The sequence below is a fragment of the Merops nubicus genome, unplaced genomic scaffold (assembly GCF_000691845.1).
Source record: "Merops nubicus isolate BGI_N331 unplaced genomic scaffold, ASM69184v1 scaffold6823, whole genome shotgun sequence".
Classification (NCBI taxonomy): Eukaryota; Metazoa; Chordata; class Aves; order Coraciiformes; family Meropidae; genus Merops; species Merops nubicus.
The window spans coordinates 47,819-70,058 of NW_008599473.1; the positions used below are offsets into that span (position 1 = coordinate 47,819).

The window sequence follows — 22,240 nt, forward strand, 5'->3', positions numbered from 1 at the left end:
AAAGATGTGATCAAATTAAAATTTCTTACTATCCCACAGACACTGCAAGTTCCACTGTTTCAGTTTTACCATATTCTAACAAGGTTCTCTGATGGTGTTGTTTCCTATTATGCTCAAAGCTGTGCACAGTTTCCTAAAGTATCAGTGAAGCCAAGGACGTAAAATACTTTTCTGTTTCTGTCTTCTTTCTGTGTATTGATATACTGTGAAAAAATATCTGTACACTGTATCTTGTATGGAGCTACAGCTGCAGCTGGTTACCCAGAAAGTATTGTTCTCAGTTGGAATGAAAATGCCACCTCCGTCCTCTGCCTGTGCTGACTGATGTTGGCTTTTTAGGTGATAGTGAAGTATTGGTTCTGACTTACATGTTCAAATGGTTTAGGCTTTAGTACTTGGGAGAATTTCTTTCCCTTGATGTTGTTATCAAGGTAGTTCTGTACATCTTCCCATGTACTTAATTTTAACACCTGTGCTTTGAGACATCAAAGATGAGCCAGCTGTACAGTAGGACCTTTATTTTTCTGATGGTAACCACATCCTGGAATGTACACTGCAACAGTTAATCTTTCAAAACCTGAGTTACACATTTGGCTGTTCTTAAAGGGGGGAAAAAGTGATTGAGAAACCATTGAAAGGGCAAGGTGTGTTTTATGTTTGTTGGAAGAGCAATAATTTTAGTTTCTCTGCTCTAGCTCAGTTTCTTTTATGCAATCTAGGCTGGTTGTTGTGGTTTTTTTTTTTTTTGTTTGTTTGTTTGGTTGGTTAGGTTTTTTTTACTATACCAATAGGAGTAATTTTGGAATTGGATATCTTACATACTTCTTCAGTCATTTACGTTTGATGCCAGTGATGTTATTTATCCTTATTACCAAACTACATTTGTCACCAACAATTTCAAGTAGTATTTGTTACATTAATGACAGTTCATTTTCAAAAACTTCTGGGAGTTACTCTGTTTCACTATTTCATTCAAACATGAATTATAGCTACCAAGAAGTCTTCAACCCTCGCAGTCTATTGTTGCTGTAGATCCTTGAAGTGTGTCCTACTGTAGAGAGGAGTGTCTTGAAAAAAATGATATAGGTTTGGGTTATATTTTGCAGGAAAACCTAAAATTTTCTTTGTAAGTGAAAATGTCATAATAATTATCTTTTCTTCAGCAACACGGTATCCTAATGGTACATACTGTCCGCCCATGCTGTTTGAATGTAAAAACCATGTCTGTATCCAGCCATACTGGAAATGTGACGGTGATGATGACTGTGGAGATGGCTCTGATGAAGAACTTCACCTTTGTTGTAAGAGAGAAAAATTATATTAAAATAATATGCATAATAAAATATCTAATTACAATACAAAGAACAAATAAAATAAATGTTAAATATTTTCAACAGAGATTCTTATTGACTTAATTCAGGGTGAGTGCTGAGAATTTTACTTCATATGCAAGTTCACTTCAACCTCCTACAGTATGTTTCTCACTCCTTTGCAGATGTTTACATACGTGGCTATAAAAGTAGTGAGAAACATGTCAAAGAGGACACTATTTCACATTTTCAAGTTGGTTATCTAAAATAAGAGCATCAGTTTGCCATTAAAGATTAATTCTGATAATCTATATTCTCAAAGGTACTGAGCTTTTAAAACCATCAGTACAGTCAGGACATCTTTGTAAATATCGTTGAGTCATCCTGACTTTAGCTCTAAAATGAGGCAATGACACTTAAACAATCTTTGTCAGTTATGCACTGTATAGCCACTTAATTAGCAGGTTGGATTTTCAGTCGGTTTACTTCATAAACAAATCTAGAAGCCTCTGTGTTGTATGTTATATGCCTTTGGCCAAAGATGATGCGCCAGGGAAGATTTTGATTAGATATTAGGAAGAATTTCTTCACTGAGAGAGTGTTTAGACACTGGAATGGGCTGCCCAGGGAGGTGGTGGAGTCATTGTCCCTGGAGGTGTTCAAAAAACAAGTGGATATGACACTTGAGGCTATAGTCTAGAGGTCAGGGAAATGTTGGGAGGAAGGTTGGACTTGATGATCCTGGAGGTCTCTCCCAACCATGGTGATCCTATGATGTACTCTCTTCTGACAAAAAATGTGTAGCATCCTAACATACAATCACCATGTTGTGGAGAAAATATTATTTTGGGTCTGAATGCCTCCACACCTTTTAAAATACAGGAAACAATACAGATAAAAGTGATTGGGATAATTTTTGACTCAAAGGCATGAAGTATCAAAGTGTGACTGACTTGTTCTCTGTGGTTTCAGTGGATATTGCTTGTGACTCTCCATTCCGTTTCCGATGTGAAAACAATCGCTGTATATACAGTCATGAGCTGTGCAACCAGGAGGACGACTGTGGAGATGGAAGTGATGAGAAGGAGGAACACTGTAGGTTTACACAAAATTGAGCAGAAAATTCAGTAATTGTGATGTGCTTAATGTTTAATAATACCAAAGGACTATGGAAATGTCAAAATTAAACATGAATTATGAAAACTAGATATTACTATGAAGCAAACTGAACTATGATTATTGGTACATGTATTCACAGCTCTCTATACAAGTAGCAAAACTTAGAAAACATTTCTCAGGAAAGTATAGAGCATGATTTTTTCAAAATTGTATTGTATTTTGTTATAGGCAGGAGCTAAACTGTATCAACTTATTATGTTGACTCCACTTAAGAAGAAAGAGTTTTTATTATATCAACTCCACTTAAGGAAGAAGAAAGAGTTTTCTCATAAAATAAGGATGGGATGGACAGCTGGGACTTCTAAAATTAGAGAAACTGTTGCTTCTCAGTGGTACTGTTATGCCCATAGTAATAGATTTAGGCACAAAGCCTGCAGAAGCTCTCTTAATATTGAATAGGTTTTTGCGCTCAGATGTCTTATGTAGTTCTCATTGACTATGTTCACTTTTATATTATCAAGTTTAATGAATTTTTGGTTGCTTAATGATATTATTTTCTGGCTTTATTGTAAAATATTCTTAAAGTTAGTAGTTTACTAATATCTTGATAGTCTTGTGGAACCTGTAGTAAATGTGTGAAGTATATAGCTAAAGGATATCAACAGATACGTACTATTAAAAAAGAAAGTTCCACCAACTATTAACAATTAACTACTTTCTATCTTTATAAAATGGATGGGCCTCTTTCAGCTCCTGGGGATGTAACTAGAAGTCAGGAGGCCCTGGTTATAGTTTTGTCTTTACAACAGACTTCCAGAATCACTCTAGTAATTGTTTTACCAGATTCTTGCTCACTAGCAAGATGGAATAGCACTGTCTGTTGGTATTGTGTAGCTGGAACTGTGACAGAGGTGTGTTTCTCTTCGTGACTGTAGGTAGAGAACCAACCCCAAGACCTTGTACAACTGAAGAATTCAAGTGCAGTAATGGAAATTGCATTCCTCTACGTTATGTCTGTGACAATTATGACGACTGTGGAGACCGTTTTGATGAAATGGGCTGCAGTAAGTAATAACATCAAGAGAATACATACTTACAGTGCTATTGAAATAAAAATTTCTGAAACAAATAATGTTTCTTCTTGAATAACATACTATGCAGTACTGATTTTTAATATTTAACTCACTGAAAATAGAAAGTGCTGGCAGTCAGTGTTCTATTGTTCAGGGTTAGATGTGAATGCATATCAGATGGTAACATGTGTAGCCCTCCCAATATCAAATACCTGTGTTGGTGGTGACACAGAATGCTATTTCTCTTAGGGAAGGTGGGCTTTGATGGTTATGGCTATTGTCCTGACCCTGTTCACTTACTTATAGAGATTAAACTTCTTAGCTGACAGCTGTCTTGACTAGCGCTTACCACTCTCTTCTAGTTATGCCTTAGAGAATAGATGTTAACATTGATTGAGTTTCAGTTAGGGAAAAAAGGAAAGAAAAATAACATTGTTTATTTGAAAATAATTTTCAAGTATAATAATGACTGAAATTATGAAATTCCCTTCCCCCTTATAACTGTATTTTTTAGTCATAATTGTTTAATTCCCTTTTTTTTTTCAGATCCTGGAACAGAGCGAACTTGTGCAGAAAATATCTGTGAACATAACTGTACTAACCTGAATGAAGGAGGCTTTATTTGTTCCTGTAGGCCAGGGTACAAGGCCAGTGAAATGAACCGAAACTCCTGTGATGGTATTTTCAGTCTTCTCAGTGTCTCACTGTTAAGTGTTCAGTGACCTGTCATTTTTGTCATTCTAACGTGACTACATTTTTGCATTCTAACAGGATTTTTATATATTTAGCAGTGGCTTCTGAAAAAGTTTTGCTGCTGAATCATGCTTTCTAACGTGCAGGCCTCATTCAACAAAGAGCTGGCTCTGCAGCCCAGACTTCTTTTAAGCTTTTGATGGCTGTAGGTCTATGGTTTTGCTTTGCGTATGCAAGTTTTGTCATCTCTTTGAAATGTGAGGAACAGAAATGTAATGGTTTGATTTTTGTCCCTCTTACTGAAATAAAATTTACTGTAGGTTATACTCTCCTGTTCTGGTCTAGATCAGACCTACAATCAAGGTCTATTGTGCCATATTTTTGCCATGGGTATATGCAGATAAAAAATGGTGAGGAGTCTACCCAGAGGCCATTGTTTGTTGTCATGCAATAGGGTTCTTTCAGAGTTCCCATTCCAGTATGCTTTGATAAGAATGCTTCTGTTTGTTGATCCCAGCTCTTGTGGACAACCTGTGGAGTTCTGTGTGATCTAAGGCCACCCCTCCTTTTCTGTCCTGATGGTATTGCTTCTGAGGACTAGGTGTCTTTTGCTCCAGCGTTTCAAGAAGGCTTTGTTCTTGCATCTCATTGTGCTTATGCCACATCTTTTGTCTTTCCTTGGTGATTTAACACAAAAATACACGATCAAAAATGTTTCTCTGAAAAGCAATCTGATAAGCAACAGCAATGCAGTTATTGGCAATCTGTGGTTAAGATATGTTCAACAGTAGATGAATGATGAAGAGTTCTGTTAGATGCTAATATTAAAGAATACTTATTAAGTGCCTGATTTTTTTTTTTTTTTTGTGGGGAAGGGACAAACCTACTGCTTTGTGAAGTTAAGGTAACCAGCATGTGGAAGAAAGAGATTAAACTCTAGGAATCTTTTCTCTACTTACATCTAGATGTCAACGAGTGTGAGGTCTTTGGAACATGCACCCAGGACTGCAAGAATTCCAAAGGAAGCTATGAATGTTTTTGTGCAGATGGCTTCAGGTCTGTGGGTGATCAACAAGGGAAACAGTGTGCAGCTAATGGTATGTTAACTGATAGTAAGATGAATTGTTACCTGTAAAGAGCAAGTGGAGTATAGCAACTTAATGAAAATGATCCTCTCTTTTGTTAGGAAGAGGATACCGGAAACCAAGCTTTATTTTGTAACATAATATTACCTGTGTATTCCTCTCATTCCATAATCAGCAGTATAAGGGCTCATCTCTGCTTCCAGTTGTAAACATGCAAAATATTAGCTTGATTTGGGTGCCTGCCTTTCTTCTGAAATTTTCTGCGAACAAAAACCTGCTTATCCTGTGGTTGTCATCAGACAGAAATTAATGTTGGGTACTCCTGAAGTTTAGCTTTTTCTCAAGAAAATAATGCAACAGAAGAAAGTTGTGTTAAGCTGGTACAAATCAAAGGCAGTTAGATGACAGATTGCCATTCATTGTTCATGGACCAATGCACACAAATAGAAGAACTTTGGCCAACGTTTAACATCAGTCATTAGTTCTTAATCATACTGTAGTGCAGTAACTACAGTGTGTGCCATTTATTGAAACAGGTAGGGAGTTGATTCAAATAATAATTGTAATAGAATAGTAAAAATAAAGAGCTGAAGAAAATAGAAAAAAAGTGACAGTGCAGAAGCATTAACGATATTGTGTTTAGAAAAGTACTTAAACTTTAATAGCTTTAAGAGATACATGTTAGAAATATGTTGTCTAGTCACAAATCTTCAGAACAGAACATCTGTGACCAAAACTGCATACTGCTGGAGGCTTTGAAATCTAAAAATTATTTGTAATATGAGAAATGATAAAAGAACATGAGGTCTCCAGGGGCCTAGTTCAGTAAATAGTTACTGTTTGGCATGAGACTGGAAATACAAAAGAGTGTTTACACCCAATTTCTTATTTCTGGGAAGATGTGATTAATGTAGGAGAACTTCTTATCTGGAAGAAGGCCTAGGATTTAAGTTCATGACTCCTAATTAGACTTTGTTCTTAGCAGAAGTCTGAACAATTAATTTTTCTCACCAGCAAAATCAGGTGGGTGGGAATGATACTCTCTCTAGTCAATTTATTAGAGTATTGAGGCTAACCCCAAATTAAGCTGTGGGTAAAACATTCATCTGAATATGGAGACATTAGAATTTAAAGAATTTCAGGTCAAAGAACTCAGGTCATAGCTCAAGGTACTGGCAATTTATTTGCACTGTCAAAATTGTTTTCTGTACTTTGACTGGGGTAGCTGAGCTGCATAGTGGCATTCTACTTTTGAGATGTGAGGTGGTGATACGGCAAAACTGTAATGTTTAAGAATTTTTAAGGTATTATTCCTTAATGATTACTACTGCATAAAATATATAGTGAAAGGATAATACTCTCCTCAGGGCTAAGCATTTCCAGAGGTTTTAATGAATTTTGCAAACTCAAGAAGTTTGAATAGCTCTGAAGCTTTAGAAGTGGTCTTGTGTTCCTTCTGATTCTTATGCAGACAGAACTTGTGAAAACCCATTTAGTTTTTGGCTGGAAGTGACTGTCTTCTAAAATGGGAAATACATGAAAGTAAAATTCATGATCATTTCCCAGGTAATCCTCCGTTGTTACTGCTGCCAGATAATGTGCGGATTCGAAGATACAATATCTCATCAGAACAGTATTCTGACTATATTGATAACCAGGAGCGCATCCAAGCTCTGGATTATGATTGGGACCCTGAAGGGGTAGGCCTGAGTGAGTATGTGTAGAATATTAATACCAATGGTGGATTTAGAAGAAGATTCATTTCTGCAGCATAGGTTAATATTAATTTATGCTGGAAATCAGAATCAAATTAGATTAACTGGTCAGATCTTGGCTGAATGTATCCTTCCCCTCTATTCTTCTTCAGCAACAGTGTGGTTCCTTTTAATGCTTTAATTTAGTTTAGCTAGCTTTTGTTCTGGTTTTCCTTTTGTTTCAGTGTGAGTTCAGCAGTGGAATTGTGGCTCTTTAGGATTATACTGTAGTAAAGGGTTACTGTAAAGGAACCTCTTCTTTTTCTCCTGCCTCTATCAGTCCCTAAATCTGGCTCAAGTCTTAAAAGAACTAATCCTTACACTAAGCACAAATAGCCAGTAGATACTTATATTAGCGTCTATCTTTGCCTTTTTATCAGCTCCCCTGTTTTTGCCTTTTTTGCAGGGCCACTGTACTGGGCCATACCTGCTCCTTGGGGTCACCAAAGTCTAAATTATTTTCAAAATTATGTGCAAATAATGTGATACATATTTTTTAATAATCTTGAATAAGATAATTTTAGATGTTTGTCTTACCTGCGATGAATTGGATAAATTTACACACTAACACAATGTAATTTAATTGATCAGACAACTCTGTGTTATTCATAAATAAGTGGGTCTCGTATCTTCATATAGGAGCCTCAGAAAGATTAGAATTTTTCAAAAATATGGAATAACTAGGCCTTAAAAATTATCTTTGTCATCTTTTTTGAAGGTATTGTGTACTTCAGCATTCTAGGACAAGGTTCTGAGTTTGGAGCCATCAAACGTGCTTATCTGCCCACATTTGACAGCAGTAGGAACAATCCTTCAAAGGAAGTTGACTTGAATCTCAAATACATAGTTAATCCTGATGGGTTAGCTGTTGACTGGGTTGGAAGGTAAGTGCACTGAGAAGCTAGAAAAATGCTATGCAATGAATGTGACAAGGGTCTAATCAAGCAGTGCAGAATTCACTTTTGTCTTCCTTACGAGCTGTCTCTGAAGATGCCTCATCTCAGGGTAGTTCAGAAGAACATAGTAAGCTCTGTTTGTCCAGACAGCAGGTCTGACAATAGACCAATAGGTCAAATGCCTGTTGCTGACTGCATCATGTATTCTCTGAGGAAAATTGCAGTATTCCACAACTGTCAGATCAGTTGTGCATCAGTAAAGTGACAATACACTGACCTTCATGTCAGATGGATTCTTCTTCACTGTCACTGTTAAAGGACGTGATGGACAGGCATAGCTGTAGTTCATTTGGTATCATTTTGAAAGGATCCTGATGTTTGTAGATAGACAAAATGAAATGCAGTCAGGATTCATTTTGAAGCTGAATGGACAGAGATGAGTCAATCTTTTGAATGCCGTTGACAAGTTTTGGGTGTTCCTAGTAATGCAGTCAATAGGGTGAAAAAGATGGACATTAAGATCATAGCATGTTTCTGGAAAGCTGAAAAATAAAAGAAGAAACTTAGCTATCTACTTCTCCTCTGTCACATGGTTACTTTACATACCATGTCCTCTATCAAAATATGGTTGAAAGGTGCTTAAGATCTGGATGACAGCTAGGTAGCACTTAACTCTGAGTTGTGTTTGTGGCAACAGGGATTTTTTTTTTTTTCCACCCTAATCACTCAACAAGCAAAGACTGGGAAAAGACCTAACCCCCTCTGGGGCCTAGTATTTGGCTTTCATTGTCTAGATTCTTTGTGTTAGGTGATGTATGCAGTTACATGTTACATGTTGTGTCCTAAAAATGAACTAGTCATGTTGCTGCTCATGCAGTATGTAGCCCTGATTTTTAGAGCAGGATAAAGCTGGTCTGTCTGGCTGAAATGATTCACTAGCCTGAAAAAATTGTGCCAGTCATGGTGGAAAAAAAGAAATGGAAAATTGTATCTTCCAGCAGTTTTTAAATATGAGATAGATATATTAAGGTCTGGGCTAGCCTTCAGGTTATTTTGCTGTTTACTTTGTGACATGCAGGCCACCCGGCAAACTGAATGTCTCTGAGGGCAGAAGGGAGCGTCAGAATTTCTGTTCACAAGTCTATATAGTCATGTGAGCAAGGATAAAGGATATATATCACCAGCATCCTGGTGAGGCTAGCACCTTCAGCACTTCAAACATAGTGTTACAATGATTCCAGAGCCATGTTGAAATATGTTTCAAAAAAATATAAATTTAAGTGTCTGCACATTATATAAAAACTGATATACAGAGTTTGAGACAGTTCTTCTGCCTGTCTGCAAAATAGAAATTACAGTATTTTTGTCACATTTCCAAGCCACTTAGGAACAAATTTATTCCATCAGAAAGCATTGTGTGATTAATAAGTGCATAAAAATGAGTGTGTTCACTATCTAAGGTCAAAAAAATAATAAAGCCATGCTAAAGATAAGGAAAATTCAAGGAAAAGTAGACCTAGTGCTCTGTTTGTAAAGACTAAAAGCATTTGCATCTGATGGGGTAACAATTTATTCATTAACATCTCCGTCAGAAGACAAAAGTCTAGAGAGGAGCTGTGGACCACTAAGCTGGATACCTTCAGAGTTACCATATAAATTACATGGTAAAGAAATTTTTATTTGTAATGAACCTCGTCTCCTGGAAAACTGAATCTTATTAGCCACCTCTGATGCTTAAAAGTAATAATGAGCATTCTCATTAGCCCTTTATTATTTGACAGGAAAGAGAGGCACTTGCATAAATTTTGTCAGAGGAGAAAGCTAGTGAGCTGATAATCACATCTGCCAAATTCACCTATATTTAGGCTTAGTATTTTCCAGACTGAAAAAGTTCAGATGTAATCAATACATGTTCATTATATTAATTTCATGTGGGTTTGATCGAGCTTTTTAAACTCTTTATTCCTCTCCCAAGTATCAAATATTTATTTTTGGAATGTTTTGTGTCTTATGTAATTCAGACATCTTTACTGGACTGATTCGGGGACTAATCGCATAGAGGTGGCAAAATTAGATGGACGGTACAGAAAATGGCTTATCTTCTCACTACTGGATCAACCAGCAGCTATTGTTGTTAATCCAAAACGTGGGTAAGTACTACAGGACTTTCTAGAACTATTTTCAGTGCTATTCAATACCAAAAAAACACGCAATGGTAAACTTTACAGGAAAGACTAAGGGAATGCTTTCTGGAATTTCCCTTTACTAACGTTAGGAAATTTGTGTACAGGGGAAAGTATTTTTAGGATTAGATTTCAAATGGGTACTTGTGTTGGTGACAACACCAGGTAGGTCAAATAAAATTCTCCTTTCTACAGTATTGTGAGCCTGCAAAATTTCTCTGTTACTGCCGAAATAGGAAAATGGATGGGAATGTCCTTTTACCAGCTTCAAGCAATAGAATTCAAGCTTCCTTCACAGTGGAAAGCAGTGCAAATGCATTGGTACATTCAACAGCTGTGCTTGCTGCGTCTTGTATTGTATGATGGATCACCAGATGTGTGCAGTATGATCAGCTGGAGTCAAGCAGCAGGACTCCCTGAAATCACCTGGGCTCTGCAGCTGTGTTATGATGATGAATGTTCAGTGTTCACAGTCATTTTTCTTCCACTGAGAATGAGAAATTGTCATTAAAACTGCTGTCTCTCCAAATCAGGACACAAGATGCAAACATTGTTCTTTTGGTATTTATCTTCTGTATTTGAAACGATCTTGTTCAGTGAATTCTCTGTGACTCTCCCTATCACATCTGCAACACAGCTTTATGTTCCGTAACTGAGCTTTTCCCTGAAACTCCAAAAAGTAATCATGGTGACCCAATTCTGAACCATATTAAATTCTAGTTCTGTCGTTTCAGGCTCATGTATTGGACTGACTGGGGAAGGCAGCCAAAGATTGAATGTGCCTGGATGGATGGACAACAAAGACAAACTTTGGTCTCTGAAGACCTTGGCTGGCCAACAGGTCTTTCTATTGATTATTTGAACAATGATAGGATCTATTGGAGTGATTCTAAAGAAAATATTATTGAATCCATGAGACCTGATGGGACAGACAGAAACATAGTATTACATGGAGGTAAGAACTTACTAGGAAATTACTATAATAGCCACCAAGACGTATGCTAACAAGCACTTGGGCTTCCTGGGTGGGGCTAGATTGGGGAGCTTTTCAAAGAGTAAGTCTTGGTAGTGTTTTCTCCTCCTTTATACAGGGATAAATGGCACACCAGGTTTAGAGCTCATGACACCTGGCAGCTAGATTCCCTGAGTAGTAGTTTACATGATCCACATAGGGAACAACAAGGAAAAATAGATCCTTGCTTTTTTATGTATATTATTAAGTAATCTGCAAGTATAGTGACATGAAGTGTTCAGGCACATGAGGGTGTATGTGTATGGTTGCAGATGTCTTAAAGTGAAAGGATTATATGATATATTTAAGCTGAAGAAAAACAGCAGTTTTATTGCTGCTGATAGGGATTTGCTTGCTGACATTCTATTATTTGGTTCCTTTGAGAAGTAGGCAGTCCGTACAGCCTTGATGTCTTTGAAGGCCATTTATATTGGATAACTAAAGAACGAGGAGAAGTCTGGAAGACAGATAAATTTGGAAGTGGAGAAAAAGTGAAAGTGCTGACTGTAAATCCATGGCTGACTCAAGTGCGCATTTATCACCAACACAGATACAATCAGTCAGGTAGGTAATTAGCATCCTGATGAGCCATTCTTTGCTATGATATTGTAGTTGGTACACATGTCTTCAAAGACCTTAGTAATTTTCTGATAAGATATCTATTGGTAAATGATAATATTAATTTCTGAAAAACTAAAAATGGAATAGAGGCTGGCAAGTACTTTCTGCACACCTAAAGTGAAATCAACAGTGGAATACCACACATTGCTCTTCAGAGTCTCTTACTTCTAAGTTACAACCCTGTCTTTTCTCTTCTTCCCATGAGTCATGGAGTTGTTACAGAGGTGGCAGTCACAATACGAATTTATCCTGGTAATATACAAAGTGCTGGTCATTTAGTGCTGCCTCCAAGGTGGATATTTCAGCTATGACATGTCCACAGTAATCACGGGGAAAGATGTCTGGAGGAACATCCAGCATATTCCTCTTTAAAGGTGTTTTAGCTTTCAGAGTCAGAAAGCTCCATGTTGCTTGGATATGTTAATTTTCTTCTTGCTGCTACACTGGCTTCCAACAGTTGTGATTTTTCCCTTAAGAACGTAAGAAAAAGCAGAGAAAAGGCATAAGAAGAGGTTCTGATATAAGTGTGATATCTGCACATTGTTTTAAAAAATGGATCTAGACTTGTTGAGATTTTCAGTGTGTGGTATTGATGAGATGCACCACTGACTATGGAATTACCTTGCCGTTCCTCAGGAATCTACGTCATTGCTTCTTCATCTGCCTTTATCACTTTCTTTTCAGTGCCTAATCCTTGTAAAGATGTCTGCAGCCACCTCTGCTTGCTGAGGCCAGGAGGGTACACCTGCACTTGTCCTCAAGGCACTCGATTCATAGAAGGCAGCAGCACAGACTGTGATGCAGGTATAATAATTGGTTAACCTGGAAATGCAAGCAAAGGAAGCTTTTCTTTAGGAATGAAAATGCATTACTGAATTAGAAACATGGAGGGATGAGCTAACTGATATAATAGATCTTGGTAAGTCAGGAGGACATCTGGCTTTTATTCTCAGCCATCACTGATGTGTGTTCACCTTGTGCATTTCATTTAATCTCTTGCAAGTCATTTATAAAGTGGGTATAGAGATATCCCTCCAACCATTCCAGGCCCAGCTCCAAAACTGGTCATAGTTTATAATTTCTGTTTTGAAATTCCAATATTCTTTGCTTTGTTTTTTTTTTTTTTTTTTTGGTTTGTTTTGTTTTTTTTTTAAAAAGCATTGATTTTAGAACTAGAGAATTTTTGACAAATTATGATTTACGATTATGTTTTCAAGTCTGTACAAGGTATTGTATGATCAATAGAATAGAATACAATAGAAACTTGGAAACAAAGCTTTACAGAACTCACAACGTGAACACACATAACTTCTAGATAATTATCATGGGCCGGAAGGCCTTTTAAGCACTAGAATTTAGTGCTTGGTTGTTGCCTTTCAGCAGAGCCCCCATAGTGCTTCCAGGAGTGCCGATAAAATACAATTGCTCAGCCTTTCCTGAGAAGAAAGAGCAAACCACTGCAGGATTTCTGTTTCTCTAGCTCTGAGTCTGCATTCTTAACTTACAGGGATGTGGGTGGTAGCCAGAAGTCTTTGTTCTAGTCCTTGCAACTTATCTCTAATAAGTGATGTTTATAACATTATGTCTGGCATCTTTTCTATGACTAATCTCTGAATTCTCTTCTTTTTGCATTAAAAGACAAAACATAAGTTTTTACACCGTTACCTCTAAATTACATTTTCTTAATGATTGTTAATGCTCTTTCCTGTTGCTATATGGTGTGAGCTGCAGAAAGAGGCACTAGTAACATGATGTAATAGTGAACAGAAGTGTGCAATATCTGTTTAAATTAGGGATCAAGAACACTGTTGGTTGCATTTGCTATTTGCTGTTTATTGGTCTGAGGACACTACATTTGTTATTTGTTGCTGAAACTGATTTACATAAAATATTCAGATATTAAGAAAACTGTTATCTACCTTATTTTGAGGAAAAAGAAGAGACAGTAAATGGGATCTACAGGACTGTCCCCATTTTTGAACTTCATTTTTTATCATGACTTTATAAATTTTTTTTTTTTTTAGCCAGTGAACAGTGACTGCCATAACTGACCAAACATAGCTTTGGTATATGTGGTTTATTTGGACCTTTCTCCATCTTGCAGCTACTAAGAAACACAACCTGTAAGACCTCTACATTTCCCCTTTTTGCATCCCATTTTACTTGAAGGGATGAACTTGAAGCTTTATCTGTAATGAACATTGTAGCAATAAAAATTTCATGACAAAACTATTATAATCTAACTTATCACTGTAAAACAGGATTGTCAAAGTCCGTCCTTAACTTATGGCTTATAGCGATCATGTCTAAAATCCAGAGCTTTTCCTATGTGAACTGCACTTTTCTGACAGTGTATCCTGAGACCTGACTGAAGGCTAGTACAACTTTTCACTGTGGGTTTTTTTTTTGTTTGTTTGAGTGTGTGGTGGTTTTTTTTGTGTGTGTGTGGGTTTTTTTCCCCACTTTTTTTTTTTTTTACTTTAGAGTAACACCAGAACCTTTATAGTTGCGTGTTTGGATCAGCTCAGGCAGCATTGCCACTGGGCATCTCAGGGCTCCTTGGCATGCAGCTGAGACATTGGCATGATGAAGACCAGGCTTTTGTGCTACCTGATGCCGGGCTGTCAGCCTGTGCTCAGTGCTGACAGAAAACTTTGAGGACTTTGGGTTTCTCTTGTTCTCACTGTCAGGAGGTATATGAGTTTAGAGGGCCCTCCTGTGTGTGTGTTGCCATCCTCTGCTTTTCTTCATAAGTATATACGTCACGGTTTGGCCCTCTCTATTGAACTTCCAGCTTGGTTGGGTGGAGGAGTGTGGGCAAAGGAGATATAAAGTATTGTTGCATTCTGAATGGAGGGGTTTGGAATGTGGTGGTAGGCTGCATTGCACGGGCAAAGGTAAGAGATGAGACATACGGCTTTTGAGTTATCTATGCCTACTTTTACTGAGAAATAGTTGTTTTCTGAGAACAGGTTTTATTTCAATTAAAATAAGCTAATTTGGAAGAAAAATATAAGAGCAACAAATACATGTACTATTAAAAGCAAAACTTCTAAAAAATAGCCCATGAGTTTGCATATGGAAGTTCTGTAGAGATAAATAAAATGCTATATGATAGTATTTGTTTTGTTTAAGGTATATGAAGGTAATAACACATATGTGCCTTTTGAATTTTGCAGCTATTGAATCCCCTCCCACAATGCCACCAGCATGCAGGTGCATGTATGGAGGAACATGCTATATAGATGAAAGTCATCTTCCAAAATGCAAGTAAGTCAGTATGTTATTAGAGTCCTCATGGGTCGGATTGTGCTGCTTTTGTCTCACAAAACAATTAAACTCTTGGAAAAATGTGTTGAAAATGCTTCAGAAGACACCATACATCTGCAGTAGCATCTTTGTAATAATCCTAGAAAAACACATATATGCATAAAAATATCTGCAGATAAACAATGTAAATGTATCTGTAAGAAAAAAAAAAACCCAACACATTAAAAAATAGAAAAGCAAAATTCTGAAGACTCTAGTAAAAGGCTATACCAAAAAACTGAGAATGGAGAAGTAACGCTCAGTCAGTGTAGCTTGGAGCAACCAGTAGGTGCCACCAATGCTCTGCTGAAACCAAATCTTTGTACTTAAGTGACTAGTTTTCTGACTCAGCACTTTTTATTTCCACTTTTAATTCTATAAAGATAGCAGATGTACTATATTTACATTCACTGAAATATATAATAACTGAGCATGGAGTTAAAATTTATGGCATATAGATAAACATTACAGAATATAATAATAAAGCTGAGATCTTAGATTTAATAAAAACCCTTCAGACAGCTGTCCTTGTTACATCTACAGGTGTTCTTATGGCTACACTGGAAATTACTGTGAAATAGGATTGTCAAAGAGCGTGCCTCCTGGAACAAGTAAGATTCAAGTATATATTATACTTGGTATTTTGAGCTAAAGAATGTGTAATACTTCACTATGATGCCTGTTCAGAGTCAAGCTTATACCTTGCAGGGCTTTTTTTTTACACTGAACTTCCTTGACTGTTTGCTTACTCTCCTGTTTTTGATAGCAGCAGTAGCAGTGTTGCTGACAGTCATACTAATCATAATAATTGGAGTGTTAGCAGTTGGAGGCTTTTTTAACTACAGACGAACAGGCTCACTTTTACCAGCGCTTCCTAAACTACCAAGGTATGTTTTGAGGGCTTTCATAGCTGGAATGTTTGCACTGAAAATGTGTATTTGTTCCTAAATATTTCTGAAAAATCTAGTCAGTCTGCCACATAGCTATTCTGTTGGAATCTGGAAAGTGCAGTGTTGCAGCAATTCCATGGATATTTGATTCCAAGCAATACCATACCTGATCATTATTTTGTAATAAAGTACCATTGTAAAACTCTTCTACATTCTAAATTCACTTTTCAGTAATGAACAATATTGAAAACTGTTTACCAAATCTGGAACTGGATATTCAGTTCAAAAAGGTATAAAAGACCACAGTTACACACATTTAAGTTTTTAATAAAACTTTGTCAGATGATTCTGGCAAAGTGATCTTTTTAACATTGAAAGACTGATCTCATATGCAACACTGGATAAATCCATTTAAAAATAATATAGAGCATGTACAGTAAATTTCTGTTTCCAGCGCCTAAGAAGTCTGGACTTTTGGTAGGTTCTTGCTCTCCTGACAGTCATCCTATCCAGTGAAAATGAGCTTTGTGAAATATTATTCAAAAATATTTGATGTTTTAAATCAAAGGAAGGTGAAGGAAAAAACACATTTGTAATGGTTTTAAATTTTTTTTTTTTTTTTAAAAAAAATGTCAGAATGTGCTGCTTCGAAATTTTTTTAGGTTTAGGCAATTTATGTGATTTTAAAGGCATAAAGCTGCATATTCATAGTCTCTGCACCAATTTCACAGCAGTATTTATTAAATGAGTGTAAATAGGTCATTGTAATCAGTAATGTAGTTGTAGCTATAACTCCTTCCTCACGGGAGGTTTACACTGAACTAATTAAATTTTTTTATGCCTGGATGCAGCTAAATTTGAGCAAAATTTTTGTGCAGATCAATCCTGCAAGACAAAGAGTTTATCAGAGCACTCCAAGATGCTCGCTGAAATTCCTTGTTTCTTGTGTTCTTGAATGGATATTTTCTGCACCATCAGATAGTGAGCAAGTGGAAATTGTAATGTACTGACTCGACCTTTACTGTTCAAGAGTAGTTCTCATATAAGTCATGAGGCCACGTGAAATGGAGATGTCAGTGTTTTATCTGTGGGGCTTGATTTCTGCCATGAATATGCCTTAATGTTGCCATTGCTCAGTCCTTCTTTAAACTGTTAACTCACACCTTCACTGCACAGTTAACTCAAGCTATAACTTAGCTGTTGCCCTTAACACAGCTAAGATTTATGTTTTCAAAAATTAATCAGCTGATGCATACAGGGCTGACTGGTAAACGTTGTGCACAATGCACAAGCTATAGGCAAGAATTCTAGCAAAAGCTGCCTCCAGTGAGGACACACAAATGGAACGATTACTTCCATGCTTTTGTCTTCCTTCAAGTTAGCTCAATTTGACAAACTGAACTCAAATGTTAATTCTGCAGTGGATTTGTAGTTGCATGGTTTTGAGGAGTTGCATGCTCAGAGTTCTGTGTGGATGGTCCTGCATTTGGCTACTTACTACTGTCTTTTGCTGCCTCTGTTATTTTGAAACTGAGAGTGTTTCTTCAGCCCACTTCCAATATTTTTCATGCAAATCTAGTGTGCACTTGTGGTTACTGTAAATCTGAATGCAGATTGAATGTTTGCTGATGTGAAAACAGTAGCTTGTATATATCCTCATGATTTGCATGCGTAAACATCTTTAGTATAAATGTTGCAAACTTAAGTGCATGAATCTGTATGCCACTTCAGCTGCAATTTTTTAAAAAACCAATTTTAATGAATTTTAATAACTAAGCAGATTCATGCATTTGCCTGTAAACCAACACTGAAGTAAGAATAGTCAAAATAATTGTAGTTAACTGAATTCATCTGATGTCTACATAAAGATAGTTGAGATCATTCTGAATGGGCTAACTTAGGTAAAAAAAAAAATAAAATTTGAACTAATGCAGGAATACTACATCTGGTGCCCTTGCTAGCTTGCTTATAACCAGCAAAAAATTCCAGCGATAATTATGCTTAGAAGAAAAAGTAGAAATAACTCTATCACAAGCTCTCTTTCTGTGTACTCTAGTTTGTTATGTTTTGGTTTATTTTTGTAGTTTAAGCAGTCTTGTAAAATCTACTGAAAATGGCAATGGGGTAACTTTCCGATCTGGAGCAGATGTGAGTATGGACATAGGAATTTCTGGCTTTGGAGGAGACTCTGCTATAGACAGAGCAATGCAAATGGTAAGGTTCAAGTCTGAATTTTTTTCTTTTTTAAATTGTGTGCTTTTAATGTCATTTTTAGGTGATAGAGGGAAGGAAGTCTTTTATGTAAAAAAGATAGCGAGATGATAAATGTGTTCTAGAAAAAGAACTGAAAATCGATTGATAATTTCCAGAAATAGTTTTTTATGAATCAAAGGCAAGGACAAATGTAGGCTGTTCGTCAAAATAATGTGACTTCTCTCAAGATTTATATGGTAGAAATGGAGTCGATTACATCCTTTCCTGTTTCAGCATATTAATAACATATACAGGGAATGAATAGGCAAGTGAAAAAATTGTAACAAGGAATTTTTGGGGGGCCTTTGTGTTCCTTAGAATAGGTTAAAATGTGTGGGTTTCAAATGTAGACTCTGTTAGAAACTTCAGAGGTTAAACCTAACTATAGGATACACTACTTTGCAAAACAAATTATAAATTAGACACTTTCTTATTTTATCAAGTTAAATGATGTTTAATTGTTTTGGGGGCATCATAAAGTGTAACTCTACTTCATTCATGTTTTGTTATGCTCATCTAAGAAATAGCACATCCTTGTGTTGCCTATACTCTATAGTTTTTCAATGGAAAAAATATTCCTGTTTACCACAAATACAATGTACAAAAGATTTTTACTTGCAGGAAACATCACAGGGGTGCTTGAATAATAAGAACTTGATGCAAAGTCTGTGCTGGAAACTCCTTAAACTTTTAAATTTAATGATTAATTAAAGACCTAACTGACAGTAAATTAATATGAAATTAAACAGTTTGTGAAGATAAGATCATAATGTATGTATATGACCTTTTTCTAGATGAAGAAACACTCTTCGTTAAATCTAGGCACCTTCTGTAATGAAACAACCATATGAACATTTCAGTAAATACTGGGAAAATAGCTTAAGGTTTGAATATTACCTCAGATTTTTTTACATGCATGAAAAACATTATGATAATTTCCATTTTCTGGTCTAATATTGACATACTGAGGTCTAGCTGATGTAGGTTTTACATTGCTAATAACAGGTCTGGATACAGGCTACTTTTACTTAAGTGACATTAATTTTCCCTGTGGATTCAGGGTATAAACAGAGGTGTATAGTTCACTGGGAAAGAATTCAAAGGGTTTGGTTTACGGCAGCAAAGAAATATGAGATGCGTGTCCTAAAATTTTAACAATATATACACATGAATAGACGTTAGGTATTTTTCAGCATGGCTGTTCTTAGCCAAGCTAGACTAATTTGAGAGAGTGGACAAGAGTTCACTGTGTTGCAAAGAGCTATACTCTTGACAGCACAAAGCGTGAATCCTTATGATTCCAGGGGTTTGGAGACGCAGGTCAGGTTTAAAGAACTAGCTGATGTACTAGTCCTGTGTTATTCCTCACTGTTCCTGTGATGGGGCTGTGGCAAGGAGCAGGACAAGTGAGTCTAGGTGCTGTTTTGCTTTCATTAACCTTCTACCTGTTGGTACTTACTGGGTTACCTCTGGCTGGCTATCCTTTTTTAGCACTAAATATTTTCTTCAGAAATACTTGGCACTTTTGCCCACCTGCTGCAAGCACCGTAGCTACAAGCTCAGGGTTTGACAGAACAGGTGTGAAGCAGCTGCTATCCGCAGAGTGGTCCTTGTGTGTGCAAAGTACTGATTTATAATACAAGATATGCTAAAAAAATGTGAAACATTTTATTTATGGTATAGCTGGTATGTTGTAACTAAGGGGATACAGTTACTGCTTTGTCTCAAAAAATATTGTGATCTCCCTGCTGGGATAAAATCAATGAATCCCATTCTTTTGTGTGCCAGATATTGCTTATTAATTTGTATGGCATTTTGAAGGCTGTAAAATGAAATGTTTATCTGGGGATTATGCTTCCTTTTGATATCTCTTCCCACTTGAAGGTCTGGTTTGTGAGTCATCCTTCCTCATCATAAAATACTTTGAGTCTATTACTGAAATGTGGTGGTGGGGTTTCCAGCTAGGAAGTAGGGTAACATTGGAACAATCAATGGTCTAGGCTGATAAATCACAGGGATTAAAATAATGGATGGTAAACTAATATTATTATTTTAACAGATGGCAGAGTTTGTCTAAACCTATGTGAAAGTAAACATGTGTTGTTTCCTGAGGTGAAGAACTGGACTGTAAATTAATTCCTAGGAGTATAGAGGTGTGTATTGCACTGCAGTTGTTGTTTCGTGTTTTTCTTTTGTTCCCTTCACAGAATGAAAACTTTGCTGTAGAGTCAGGGAAACAGCCAATCACATTTGAAAATCCAATGTATGCAACCAGAGATGGTGGAGCCAGCACAGCCAGTGCAGTTACGGCTGTTCGGTCAGCACACGTAAGAGAAACTTAGGCTTGACTTTAACCTTTCATTTGCCTTTATGACCATCTCTTCTTCTTTGAAGAACATTGATTTTTCTTCTTCTCCTCCTACAGGTAGCAGAAGCTGGTGTTGAGGAAAATGAAAATTTTGAAAATCCTGTGTATGCCTCTGTGACATCTGCTAGTTCGAAGGAACCCCCTCAGAGTACAGATGCACCTCAGGTAGGACATAGGACTGCTCTAGGGCTGTTTTGTTTGTTTTGTGCTCGAAATTGGGGAAATTTAGTTGTTAGGGAAGCTGCAGTATGGTTTCAGTTCTCTTAAAATAAAGCCATGGAGTTGGTATAGAATCTGCATCAAGTCCAACTACCTGAACCATATTTACAAGATTTACAAGAGCTGGTCAAGAACAAGGTTGTCAAGGTAAGAGAAAAGGAGCTCAAGCACAGTATTGCCTAGGGCACACAGTAAATTCTATTTGGATTAAATACCCTCTTCTTCCTGGTCAACCCAGTTATTTTTAAGTGAGTAAATTGGAACAGAGAGTTTCCTAAAATATGAAAAGAAAACACGATAAAAATTATGGTTTAAAACAGTGAAAACCTAGGGAGTTTTGGTATGGAAAATTGAAAGAAGACTGTGTTGGTAAGGGTGACACAGAGCAGCATGGAGTCCTCAGGCAGGTGCAAAGGAGGAACTTTATTTACAAAAGACCCGGCCTTTTTATGCCTTTAGTCAACCATTAGTTTACATACTTTTTAGGCACAACAAACCCATTTTAACAAAGCACTATGGTGCAAACACCCAGCATGCCTTGCCTCCTCTGTTCTAGCTGAGTCACTCTCCCAGAGCCTTTCTCTGCTTAGCCTAAATTACAGGCCAGAACCATGATTTTACCAGGCCTTTCCTTACAAAGCTGTACCTATCGGCTACACTTCCCTTTCTTTAAGTGTTGTAGAGCTAAAACTGTCTGTGCTGGTAGGGCCACCATCTCATTAAGGCTTCTGTTGATCAGTTGTCGCACACAAGATAAGATACATGGGATACATACCATAATCATTAAGAACACACCAAGGATAACTATGCCATACATTGCTAAGTGCTTAAACCATGCCTCAAAACCAAGGTTGTCAAGCCATGAAGACACCCCTACCAATCACACTCATTGTGTTGCTGTAACTGCTTAACGAGCTGCTTAAGACTACTAATACTCTTGTGAATAGCCTCCGAATGATTGCTTAAGTTCATGCAGCACGTGCCGTCAAAATCTTCACATCTATGGCCTTGAGCCGACAGCAAGAAGTCAATGGCCGCCCTGTTTTGTAGTGTTGCATGTTGCACTGATTCAACGCCCATTAGCAGAGCTGAAAAAGCAGCACTAGTAGTGTTAGCTTCCTTTGGAAGCCAGCAGCCAAGCTTGTTTAAAGAAGCCAAAGCATGAGCAGTACCAATTGCTGGCACTAAACTGGCAGAGATGCGTTCTGCAGTGTTCCAGAAAGTTACTGTCAGATCGCACTTCTTATCAAGAACCCGTGTACTGCGCCCAGCCCGACGCTGTGCTGCAACAATTAGAGCAGTCTGATTTGGACAAAGCAAGGTTAGTTGGCCAATGGTGCACAGTCCTCCAACAGCTTTGCCTGGTATACCTTTCCAGACTCGCTCCCCGCTTATTAAGAACAAGTCTGAGGGGAGAGCAGTAGCGCTGATGCTGGATGTCAGTTGACTTTCCAA

At 37.1% G+C, this 22,240-nt stretch overlaps 1 protein-coding gene across 1 annotated transcript in view; it reads left to right on the forward strand.

Moving 5' to 3' along the window:
• LRP2 (low density lipoprotein receptor-related protein 2) overlaps window positions 1-21,542 on the forward strand; it is a gene marked incomplete at its 5' end in the record, with an annotated part of 69,012 nt that extends 47,470 nt beyond the window's left edge. Inside the window, 18 exons of the mRNA XM_008937386.1 lie at window positions 1,164-1,301; window positions 2,283-2,405; window positions 3,365-3,493; window positions 4,049-4,180; window positions 5,161-5,292; window positions 6,847-6,990; window positions 7,753-7,918; window positions 9,952-10,080; window positions 10,848-11,068; window positions 11,513-11,689; window positions 12,431-12,550; window positions 14,926-15,016; window positions 15,599-15,666; window positions 15,825-15,942; window positions 18,030-18,159; window positions 20,406-20,525; window positions 20,624-20,731; window positions 21,492-21,542. Of these exons, the coding sequence (XP_008935634.1) occupies window positions 1,164-1,301; window positions 2,283-2,405; window positions 3,365-3,493; window positions 4,049-4,180; window positions 5,161-5,292; window positions 6,847-6,990; window positions 7,753-7,918; window positions 9,952-10,080; window positions 10,848-11,068; window positions 11,513-11,689; window positions 12,431-12,550; window positions 14,926-15,016; window positions 15,599-15,666; window positions 15,825-15,942; window positions 18,030-18,159; window positions 20,406-20,525; window positions 20,624-20,731; window positions 21,492-21,542 (2,297 nt within the window). The remainder of the gene's footprint in view (window positions 1-1,163; window positions 1,302-2,282; window positions 2,406-3,364; window positions 3,494-4,048; window positions 4,181-5,160; window positions 5,293-6,846; window positions 6,991-7,752; window positions 7,919-9,951; window positions 10,081-10,847; window positions 11,069-11,512; window positions 11,690-12,430; window positions 12,551-14,925; window positions 15,017-15,598; window positions 15,667-15,824; window positions 15,943-18,029; window positions 18,160-20,405; window positions 20,526-20,623; window positions 20,732-21,491) is intronic.
• Between the last annotated feature and the right edge of the window lie 698 nt (window positions 21,543-22,240).